Consider the following 11965-nt stretch of genomic DNA (forward strand, 5'->3'; position numbering starts at 1 on the left):
CTCCTGGATACGGTCTTATTGTATGATGTAGCACCGATCATTCAAGTTGTTCATCCATAGACGCATTGTAAAACCGTTTATTTTTTTCGTTAGTTTCTTTCAGCTTAGCGTGGGATAAAACAATGAGAAGTGACCGAATACATGAGAAATATATAATTTGGGCTATATATTTGCAAATCAGGGGGTGGGTTAAAGTATATGAACAATGTGAAGTTAGAAAACAATTGTTATTTCATAATGTGCAGAATAATTGTAACTAACACATTTGACATTCAGACCAGCTATATTTTACCCCCACTCTCCCTAATGTGTAAATATATAGCCCAAATTTGTTTCTAAAGTATTATACTTTAATCATACTCAGATAAATTTCATTAGCATTGACCGTCAGAGAAAGAGGTTCTACTTGTGTGAAGAATATTAGGTCGGGGCTATATAAGCTTGCAGTTTTCATAAACAACCAGCCAATTAAAAGGGAAACTGACCATCTCTTGTCAAAATTTAAGTTTAAGATTTTTTTCTTCTGAGAGTTTCTTCTGGTAAGGGGAAGAATTCTTTTCAGTGGCAATTACTCCTTCCCCTTCTCCGCCTGGTTTAATTTATTTATATTCAAACAATTAGAACTTTTCTGGCAAAATTCAACAGCCCTTGTTTTTGAGCAGTCGTTATGGGCTCCTGTAAGGGTGGGCAGGGGGGCTCCAGAACCAGCCCCCTCCTGGTTGAATGACGCTGCCTTATGCTTTTATATTTTTGTTTTGATGTTGCTTATGATAGAGCATTCGGATTGCGAGTTTGACCAGGTTTGACCCCCCTCCCCCGCCCATAAAATTTCGTTTGTGGCCGCACATGATTCGTTCTCACAGAATTGGATGGGAAGTCCAATTTTTGTATACGGATTGGGAGGGGAGTAGCTGAGAAAAGTATAGCCCGCATCAGCTGGAGAACAATTTTTGTTCATTTCAAAGTTGTGTGTTTATTCTTTACTTTGCTTGGATATTTCTCTTCATTTTAAAGAAATTGTAATCCTGTTTACATTTATTTGACAAACTATCTTTGTATTTCATAGTATCGATGAATGAATATTTATTGGTACTTTTCTGTTATAGTGACCCAACTCAAGAATTATGATGTGTAAAACTCGAGAACAAACCTTGAACCGGTTTTTCTTCTGTTTGTATTAAGAAATAACTAGCTTACGCTCAGTGAAAAACAAGGGGGTTATGACTAAATGTATTAGACTTGTATAACTGGAGCTATTTATTTGTATATTAGGGAGGGTTGGGGGTAAAATGCAGACCCGGGATACTTTACCTCCACCCTCTCCCATAATGTGAGAATAACGCTTCTTGAGTTCTTGAGTGGAGTCACAGTAAGTAGAGTTCACTTCTTGAGTGGAGTCACAGTAAGTATTTATTTTTTTTTTTGGATCCTCGATAGAGGAACCCTTTTCCCTCTAAAGCAGGGCTTCTTAAACTATGGGTCGCTATCCCATTTGGGGTCGCGTAGCAAAATTAGGGGTCGCGAGTGATAAAAACACAATTTGACAAAAAAATGTTTTTTAACTTGTAAAATTATTGTTATAAAGAAAAATAACAATCATCGTAGATAAATGTGTCATAAAATCTTCTGGTTCGGAAAGACTGTTTATACCAGCATTTCTATTCCGATCATTATAATATCTTGTATAAATTTACTATGAATCAGAAGATGTTATAGAAATTTATAAAAAATGTCAATTTATTTTTGTCAATCTCTTAAAACCAAAATAATCCTGATAAATATTATCAACAAAATTTCTAAGTGATATTTTGAAGAAACTATATAAACATTTGGTGTTATTTTCATTTAGCCATTGTACGATTGTGAACGAAGTGCATTTTATTTTGAATTAGTCAGTTTAATCCTTTCGCGACCGGCGGGACCTTACAGTCCCGGCATATAAAGATCCTATGGGCGCTTCTTAATTGATTAATAGCACCAGAATTGAACGATGTGCTTCAGGATGCTGTTAAGGTCATAAATTTGATTAAGAACCATGCCCTTAACAGTCGCTTATTTTCAAATCTCTGTAAGAATACGAGTTCGAACTACACGACTTTGTTATTACATGCAGAAAAAAGATGGTTGTCAAGAGGTCAAAGTTTAAAAAGATTATTGTTATTGAAGGACGAAATCGAAATAGTTTTAACTGAACGAAAACGTGAATTTCCTGCTTTTTTTCAAAATGACTTGTGGCTATCCAAGCTGTGTTATTTGTCAGATATTTTTGCGATATATTGTCTTTTCAAGGAAAAAATTGCGATATATTTACTTCGAACGACAAAAATTGAAAGTTTTATTAAAAAGATCAGCATTTGGAAAAGAAGAGTCGAAAAAAATTCGTTCGAAATGTTTTCCGGTGTCGACAATTTTGTAATTGAGAAAATTCATCGTAAAACTTTTATTGTAAAAACTATTGTAGATCACTTAAAAGCGCTAGTAATACAGTTCCAGACATATTTTATATTAAATATTGATTTACAAAAAATAGTTTGGAATCAAAAGCCGTTTTGGATTGGCTTAAGTGAGATTGATCATCTGCCACTTAAAGCTCAAGAGGAATTTGCTCAACTTTCCTGTGACTCAAACTTAAAACTACAATTCCAAAAAAAGCCCTTGACTGAATTCTGGATCTGAACTAGAACTGAATTTTCCAGAATCGCTGATATGGTGTTAAATCTACTTTTGCCATTCAATACCACATATTTATGTGAAATTACTTTCTCAGCTTAAACACACATTAAATCCCAATATCGTTCAGCGATAAAAAATGTTGAAGAGGTCTTACTTCCAGCAGTTTCAAACATTACACCAAGATTTGATTTCTTATCCAATAAAAAATAGGCACATCCATCTCATTAAATTTTTAACGTAAACTTTAATGCAATATTTAACACCCAAATACTTGGATATATTCGAGAGAATTAAACAAAAAAAACAAGTTTTTTTTAATGAAAGTAAGGAGCGACATTAAAACTTAAAACGAACAGAAATTACTCCGTATTTAAAAGGGGCTTTTCCTCCTCAACAGACCGCACTTTACGCTAAAGTTTGACTATTTTTCTTAACTCTACATTTTAAAACAGTAAAAAACTTTAGCGTAAAGAGCGGGGCGTTGAGGAGGAAAAGCCCCTTTCAAATACGGAGTAATTTCTGTTTGTTTTAAGTTTTAATGTCGCTCCTTACTTTCATTTAAAAAAACTTGTTTTTTTTTTTGTTTAATTTCTGGACGTTTTTGAATTAATGCATGGTTTGATCTTGGCTCTTCGCACGTAAATAATTAAAACGAAATTTGCATATTAATTTTTTGGGGCTAAACGGCTTTTTCATAGTTTTAATCGGAAGATTTTGTGAAAAAATGAGCGAGGGAGGAGGCCTAGTTGCCCTCCAATTTTTTGATTACTTAAAAAGGCAACTATAACTTATAATTTTTACGAACGTTTTGATAAGTATAAAATATACGTAACTTACTAATTAAATTACGTAGCGAACTTCTATATTAGTATGTTTTTATTGCGTATATGAGGGGGCTCACCCCTCGTCGATACCTCACTCTTTACATTAAAGCTTAAATTTTGTCCCAATTCCTTAAGAATGACCCCTGAATCACAAAGGCTGTAGAATAAATAGTTGAAATTACTAAAAATACTTTAGCGTAAAGAGCGAGGTATTACGAGGAGGTAAACCCCTGATATGCGTAATAATTTCTTTTCGTTTTAAATTTTAATGCTGCTTCTCACTTTCAGTAGAAAAAACTTCATATTTATTTTTTTATTGTTTTTTTAAATAATGCTAGAAAATCCTGCGCCCCCTCCATTGAAAGTCTCTTCCCCCATGAGAAGTTTCTCCATGGAAAGATCCTCCCCGGTAACCCTCCCCCCTCAAATATCCCCCAAAACAAAAAATCCCCCTGAAAACGTCTGTACACTTCCCAGTAACCATTACTATATGTAAACACATGTCAAAGTTTGTAACTTGCAGCCCCTCCCACGGGGAATGCGGGGGAGTAAGTCGTCCCCAAAGACATAGCTATTGGGTTTTCGACTATGGTGAATAAAATGGCTATCTCAGAATTTTGATCCGGTGACTTTGGGGGAAAAATGAGCGTGGGAGGGGGCCCCAGTGCCCTCCAGTTTTTTGGTCACTTAATAAGGGCACTAGAACTTTTAATTTACGTTGGAATGAGCCCTTTCAAGACATTCTAGGACCACTGAGTCGATACGATCACCCCTGGGGAAAAAAACAACAAAAAAACAAATAAACACGCATCCGTGATTTGTCTTCTGGCAAAAAAATGCGAAATTCCACATTTTTTGTAGATAGGGGCTTGAAACTTCTACAAAAAGGTTCCCTGGTACGCTGAATCTGATGGTGTGATTTTCGTTAAGATCATATGATTATTAGGGGGTGTTTCCCCCTATTTTCTAAAATGAGGCAAATTTTCTCAGGCTCGTAACTTTTGATGGGTAAGACTAGTCTTGATGAAGCTTATATATTTAAAATTAGCATTAAATTCCATTATTTTAATGTAACTATTGGTATCAAAATTCTGTTTTTTAGAGTTTCGGTTACTATTGAGCCTAGTCGCTCCTTACTACAGTTCGTTACCACGAACTGTTTGATTAAGACGGTCAGAATCCACTTTTGTTTTTGAAACTATAATAAAAACATTTCTATAATTTCAATTTTAGAATTTTATATGTTTCAAAACGAATTCTAAATTTATATATTTTCATATGCATATGTATATTGTTACCTAATAAATATATCATCAAAAAATATTAATTTATTTTTCTTTTATATTTGTTGGGGTCGCTAAGAAACTCGCAATCATAAATGGAGTCGGGAATTACAAAAGTTTAAGAAGCCCTGATCTAGACCAGTGGTTCCCAACCTTTTTCGGTCCGCGTACCCCTAGTCAAGGCCCAAAAAGTTTGCGTACCCCTTTCTTGAGAATCGTTGTTTTACTTTTTTCTTAACTAAAATCAGATTTTCAAAAACACGAGATTTATTGTCCAATATGACGGTGCTTAAATGTACGTACAAAATCAATGAGAAACTTGAGGCTGCTTTTTTGCTAAAATATTATCAAATCTTGGCTCGATGTCACTAACGGCAATTATAAGGTCATTTTGTACACTCAGTCTGTTTCTGTGTTTGGTTTTGATCAATGACATTGCCGAAAATGACACTTCACAAAGGTAAGTGGATCCGAATGGTAACAAAGCAGACATGGCGATTACACTTAGTTCCTTGTATTCTCCTTTCACCTCCAGCCAAAACTGGGAAACAGTTACATTTTGGAATTTCAGTTCTAAGGCGCGATCACTGGCAAGTTCGATCAGATTCTCTGTAAGCTTGTCACTAAGACCGGAGCTTGAGGTCACGTCTTCAACAAATGGATTTTGGATCCAATCCTGCGTTCTATCTTGGTTCATAATCGATGGGAAATATGACACAAGTTCATCTCGCAACTTTGTCAGATGCTCCCGAATACAATCACAGATTGTGTTGAGGTTATCAATTTCACTATCGTCCGCAAACTTGTCAAGGGTCGGGAAGACACTAACGCTGTTTCTTTGAACCTTTTTAAGCCAGAACTCCAATTTCTTGATGAAAGCACACATCTTCGAATTCAGGGAGAGTTCGTCCGTCCGGAAACCTTGCATTGACAGATTCAAGTCATTCAGTTTGTCGAAAATATCCGCAAGATAGGCCAGCCTGCAGACCCAGTCCTGGTTTTCAAAAAGTGAACTGAATGCAGATTTTTGCTCCAGAAGAAACATATGAACTTCTTGTCGAAGCTCGAAAAGTCTGTTTAAAATCTCCCCACGAGACAACCAGCGAACTTCTGTGTGCAGAAGTAAATGTTGATGTTCTGAACCCATCTCTTTGCACAGCAACTTGAACATTCTTGAGTTCAGTGGTCGGGCTTTGATGAAGTTGATCACTTTTACAGCCTCGTTGAGGGTCTCGTGCAGATGTGCGTTCATCCTTTTCGATGCAAGAGCTTGCCTGTGAATGATGCAGTGCAACCACTTCACCTTTGGATTTTTCTTCCTTATCCAGGCCATGAGCCCATTATTCTTCCCTGTTAGGGCGGCAGCTCCATCACTGCAAACTGATAGACACCAGTCCCACAAGATGCCCCCTTCTGCGAAGAATTTGTCAATCACCTTGAATAGTTCTTCTCCTGTTGTTCTTGACTGTAGGTTTTGACAAAACAGAATATTTTCTCTTATGTCAGAACAATCTTGATATCGAACAAAGACGATCACCTGGGCTTCACCTGACACATCCGTGCTTTCGTCAAGCTGTAACGCAAACATCTTCGTCAACTTTATTTGCTCAATAACCTGCATGACAATATCGCTTGCAATGTCTTCTATCCTTCTTGAAATGGTATTGTTCGACACAGGTATAGACTGAAGGGCAGTAGCAGTTTTCGTGTCAAACATTATTTCACTGACTTTCACTAGTGCTGGTAATATCAGACATTCGGCGATGGTGTGCGGTTTTTTCTGTTTCGCAACTAAATATGAAACAGCATACGAAGCCCGGAGAGCCTTTGAAGAAACTGATGCCACTTTTGCAATTTCCAAACAGTTACTAGCGAATGCTTCTTGTTTACGCTTGAAAAACTCTATGGGCTTACCGACATGAGAAGGGTGCACAGTACTGATATGCCGGTTCATATGCGCAGGTTTCATGGAACTGTTGGCCAAGACTTGACCACAAAGAACGCACTGTGCATTCACTGGATCAGACTTTGTCGCACTAAATCCGAGCCCTAGGTATTCTGACAAATATCGACGCACTTTGACCGATGATTCGTCATATTTCTTCTTCTTAGGTGCAGGTTCAGAGTTTTGGGTACCATCATTCGGCTTCTTGTTATTCCTGATCAGGAATCTATCCATCTTTGTTTGCAACCACAATTCACGAACTTCGTGTTTCAACAGATGACAAGACACTGAACTCGCTGAGTTTAAATCGAGACCTTACGGCTATGGAGAAAAATAAGCATCGAGACCTTACGGCTATGGAGAAAAATTAGCGGGTTACTGAAAGCGAAAGTTTTGAAAATGAGTCTGAAATTACGTACAATGGGTTATGTTATCTGATTTTGAGGGAAATGTTGGAACTGAGTCAGAAACAAGTTTTAAAGATGTAGATTAAATTAATTTTGGGACCTTCGCGTACCCCCTGCGAGGGTTTCGCGTACCCCCTGGGGTACGCGTACCACCGGTTGGGAACCACTGATCTAGACGATACCCTTCTTCTCGGAAGGTCATTCTTATAATGTCAAAACAATGTCCATGAAACAGTGAAATTACTGTCAGAGCTGGGGTTTGTAATTCACCCGGGAAGTCAGTTCTCATTTCAAGTCAAAGAATAGAATTTCTGGCTTTTTTGCTAGATTCGCGATTAATGTGTATTTTCCTGCCGGAAAGAAAAATTAAAAAGGTTCTAGATTTAGTTTCAAAAATTCTTCGTCATGAATCGAGTACGATTGAAAATTTGGCCGAAACTCTAGGTGTTCTTGTTTCAACCTTCCCAGCAGTGGAATTAGGGCCTTTATATTACCAGAAAGCGGAATCGTTGAAAACTCAAGCACTAAAGCACGCGAAGAGTGATTTTGCGGCTAGGCTAACTTTAACATCCGATGTAATTTCGGAATTGCAATGGTGGTTGAATATTGCCAATCATGCTTCTAAAGCAATTGAGCCTAGGTCAATTTACAAATATTTGTGCAATGATGCTTCCAAATTAGGCTGGGAACTCGTGGATGAATATTCCATGAGAACAGCCACAGGTGAATGGTCCTCAGAAGAGAAGGGATTTGAAATCAATGTCTTAGAAACGAAGGCCGTTTATCTGGGATTAAAGTGTTTTTCTCAGGATATTAGAGACACTCATGTTCGGCTGCGTTCAGATAATATAACCTCAGTAGCTTATATAAATAAAATGGGAGAAACAAAATCTGAATTTTGTTACTATTTCGCAAATAGGATCTGGCAGCTAGTATTGTAGGGTAAAGGGTGGATATCTGCAGAGCATGTGCCAGGAGTTGGTAATATCGCGGACAAAGCATCTCGAAAATTTGATAATGAAAAAGAATGGAAATTGGATTCTAGAATATTCATTATTTTGAATTCGTTGGTATGTCAGTCGATAGATATTGACCTTTTTGCAACTAGATTAAACCATTTGTTTCATGGAAACCAGATCCTGAATGTTTTTTCGTAGATGCATTTGCAATGAGTTGGGAGCTTCATTTCTTTTATGCTTTCCCCCATTTAGCTTACTTCTGAGGACCCTTCAGAAGGTAGAGACAGATCAGGCAACTGGTATTTTGATTTTCCCAAACTGGACCACACAAGTTTGGTATCCCTTACTTTTAAGCTCTTAATAGGAACTCCTATACTTTTACCAAATAATACTTTTACTTTGTCTCTTCCACAGAAACCGACCTTACACCATCCATTGTCAAAAACATTACGCCTAGCGGCTTGTGTCGTCTCCGGCAAGGGCTTCACCATCAAGGATATTCTCCTTCCACAGTCGATATTATCATGGATGGCGGGATTCAACTAAGCGTCAGTACAGGGTTTACATTGAAAAATGGATCGACTTTTGTGGATGAAACACAATCCAGGCCTTGGAGGCAACTGTACCGGAGACTTTGACCTTTCTTACGGAACTGTTTCACTCAGGTGTTGGATACAGTGCTACTAATACTGCGAAGAGTGCTTTATCCGCAATTTTACCGAGCCTTCAGTTAGGCAGTAATCACATTACCAAGAAATTCATGTGAGGTGTCTTTAATAGAAGGCCTAGTCTACCCAAGATTTCTAGTATTTGGGATGTAAAATCTGTATTCGATCTATTTCGATTGCCAGCTTGGGATATCGAAAATCTTAAAATAAAGACACTAACACAAAAAATAGCAGTTTTATTGATTCTATCGGCTTGTGAAAGAGTTCAGTTTTTGGCCAGTTTGTCACTTAATAATATGATACATAATGGCAATGGGAGTTTCGATTTTCAAATTAATGTGTTATTAAAAACAACGAAACCGGGCAACCACAAATCAATAGTTAAATCTCGACCTTTTCAAGAGTCGTCCCTTTGTCCGGTGACGCACCTAGCTGGGTATATTAGAATGACGTCATATCTGAATAGAGACGATGCACTTTTTCTTGCATATCGTAAGCCTTATACCGCTGCGTCTAAGTCATCTATTTCTAGATGGATAAAAGAAATGTTATTTCTTACAGGTATAGATACCAGTGTTTATGGTGCTCATGGCTCGCCGCGGTGGTGTAAAACGTATTTCTGGTCTAATTTACGAGGAAACCAGACATTCCATGAAAGCATTTTTAAAGGTCCGTGGGCCCCATTGGGAGCCGTTCATTTTTTTGAGTGTTTTTGGATTTATTAAGCTGACCTAAATTGGCTTTTTGCGTGTTTCCTTTTCATTAAATGTTTTGGATCTTGTTGAATGCCACGCTGAATTTATGACTCATTTTTACAATAATTTGGCGTATACCTGAAATAATTTCGACCTTTTTTTTGTTATTTTGCCCATAGTGTTTTTTTTGTTTTGTTTTCTTATGTCCGTTGATTTTGAATTAAAATCGAATAGTTGTTGGCATCAAGCAATGAAAAATTGTAGAAAAAGCCAAGAGAGATGGTCCGATTGAGTGAGAGGCAAGTCTGGCATGAACCTCCTTATTATGATTGCATAAAAATGAGTCTGTTCATTTTTTTGGGGGGGTGGGGGTATTTTTGGATTTATTAGACTGGCCTAAATTGGCTTTTGGTGTCTTTCGCTCTTCATTAGATAGTTTGGATCTTGTTTAATGCCGCGCCGAATCTTTCAACTCATTTTTGAAATAATTATGCCTCCTTGAGTCATACCTTTTTTTGACCAATCACAACACTGTTTAACGTAATTTCGCCTGTTTGTTTAATCCATCTAGTGGCCCTTAAAAAGGGCCGTTGGTTAGGATGCAGTTGCGGTGAACTAAGGTACTTAAGCTCTCTCGCCACGGATACGACGGGCAAGTTGAATATCTTTGGGCATGATGGTCACCCTTTTGGCGTGAATGGCACACAAGTTGGTATCCTCAAAAAGTCCAATTAAATACGCCTTGCTGGCTTCTTGTAAGGCCATCACAGCCGAACTGTGGAACCTCAAGTCAGTTTTGAAATCCTGGGCAATCCCTCGCGCAAGTCTCTGAAAGGGCAATTTCCTTATTAAGAGTTCGGTACTCTTTTGATAGCGACGAATTTCTCTCCGGGCTACTGTTCCAGAACTGTATCTGTGTGGTTTTTTCACCCCTCCGGTAGCAGGAGCCGACTTACGTGCTGCCTTGGTCGCAAGCTGCTTTCTAGGTGCCTTTCCGCCCGTTGATTTTCTTGCAGTTTGTTTTGTCCTAGCCATGTTGAAAGTTTGCCTCTATTTAAAAGAATGAACAAATGAATTAATACCTAGTGGCTATATTTATACGGAGCGCCAGCCGCGCGACAGAGTCCCATTTTGATGGAAAAGACTTTAATAGTATAAATTGAGCGGGCTTTGAAAGTAATTTAGTTTGACAAAAACTTACAGCTGTTGGCGACTCCACTGAATTTAAAATGACAGGAAGAGGAAAGGGAGGAAAGGGGCTTGGAAAAGGAGGCGCAAAACGTCATCGCAAAGTTCTTCGTGACAATATCCAGGGTATCACAAAGCCAGCTATCAGAAGACAGGCTCACCGCGGTGGTGTAAAACGCATATCTGGTCTAATTTACGAGGAAACCAGAGGTGTTCTTAAAGTTTTTCTCGAAAATGTTATTCGTGATGCTGTCACCTACAAAGAACATGCCAAGAGAAAGACAGTAACAGCAATGGATGTAGTCTACGCTCTGAAGCGTCAAGGTCGTACATTGTATGGCTTTGGTGGTTAATAGTCCCCCTGAACTGTCCCCCTACCCAACGGTCTTTTTAAAGGCCACCAAATCCTTTAGACACTTTCTAGCTGTAAAGCCTGCCAAGCCCACAGCTAAGAAAACCTTAATCAAGAAAACAGCCAAACCTACTGCAGTTAAAAAGTCAACTTCAGTCAAAAAGGCTACCAAGCCAATGGCTGGTAGCAAAAAACCTGTAAAGGTTTTCAAGAAACCCACTGTGGCCAAAAAAGAAGTAGCAGCAAAGAAATATACACCCAAGAAGGGGCCGTCAGTCAAGAAAGCTCCCACCAAAAAAAGTCAGTAGCTAAGAAACCAGCTAAAAAGTAATTTTTGCAATAAGTTATCCTGCAGTATCAAACAGCCTTTTTCAGGGCTATCAAAGCAAATGCCCGGAACTTTCTGTTAAGAACGTTATAATGCTATAAATTTCTAATTTTGACTCCCTACTTTTCCCTTTCAAGTAAATTTCAGCTGTTGTTTGAGCCCAAAAAATACGTTGTATAATATTTACTTTGCGTTCTAGCGCTATTGCTGTCTAAAAAAAAAAAAAAAAAAAAAAAAAAAAAAAAAAAAAAAAAAAAAAAAAAAAAACAAACAAAAAACAACCCCATATTAAAGACTAGATTTGACGGCTGGCTCGTAAGGTTCAAGCTTGATATTATAGTGCTAACATTGATAAATATACAAATATATCGCCATAGCCGAATGGGTAGAGCGGCGCCTTCAAATTGCGGGAGCGGAGGTACCATTCCCGACTAGTCTGAGTGAGGCTGATGATTCATAACTAATAAGATTATATCAATCAAAAATAATAACAGATTAAAAATAACAAAGTGTAAATCGTGAGAGTTGAGGTGTCATTCCAACTAGACTTATAAATACTAGTACTATTTTATAGTAAAACAACACAAATAGAAATAGTTTCGCTTAACTTCTTTTTTTCAAATCTTCGACAAAAAAGAAAAGG

The 11965-nt window shown here is 37.8% G+C and overlaps 2 protein-coding genes across 2 annotated transcripts in view; one reads left to right on the forward strand and one right to left on the reverse strand.

Moving 5' to 3' along the window:
- Positions 1-10078: 10078 nt before the first annotated feature.
- LOC136036806 (histone H3-like) lies at positions 10079-10489 on the reverse strand. The gene has a single exon (XM_065719137.1). It carries the CDS (start codon positions 10487-10489, stop codon positions 10079-10081), a length of 411 nt encoding a protein of 136 aa, XP_065575209.1.
- LOC136037278 (uncharacterized) overlaps positions 10404-11965 on the forward strand; it is a 123683-nt gene continuing 122121 nt past the window's right edge. The window contains exon 1 of the mRNA XM_065719915.1: positions 10404-10976. Within this exon, the coding sequence (XP_065575987.1) occupies positions 10684-10976 (293 nt within the window). The 5' untranslated portion in view covers positions 10404-10683. The remainder of the gene's footprint in view (positions 10977-11965) is intronic.

The sequence above is a fragment of the Artemia franciscana genome, chromosome 16 (genome assembly GCF_032884065.1).
Source record: "Artemia franciscana chromosome 16, ASM3288406v1, whole genome shotgun sequence".
Lineage (NCBI taxonomy): Eukaryota > Metazoa > Arthropoda > Branchiopoda > Anostraca > Artemiidae > Artemia > Artemia franciscana.

Bases quoted from the DNA above. Each gene is read 5' to 3' on its own strand.
- LOC136036806 (XM_065719137.1), bottom strand. From the start codon at position 10,489: ATGGCTAGGACAAAACAAACTGCAAGAAAATCAACGGGCGGAAAGGCA.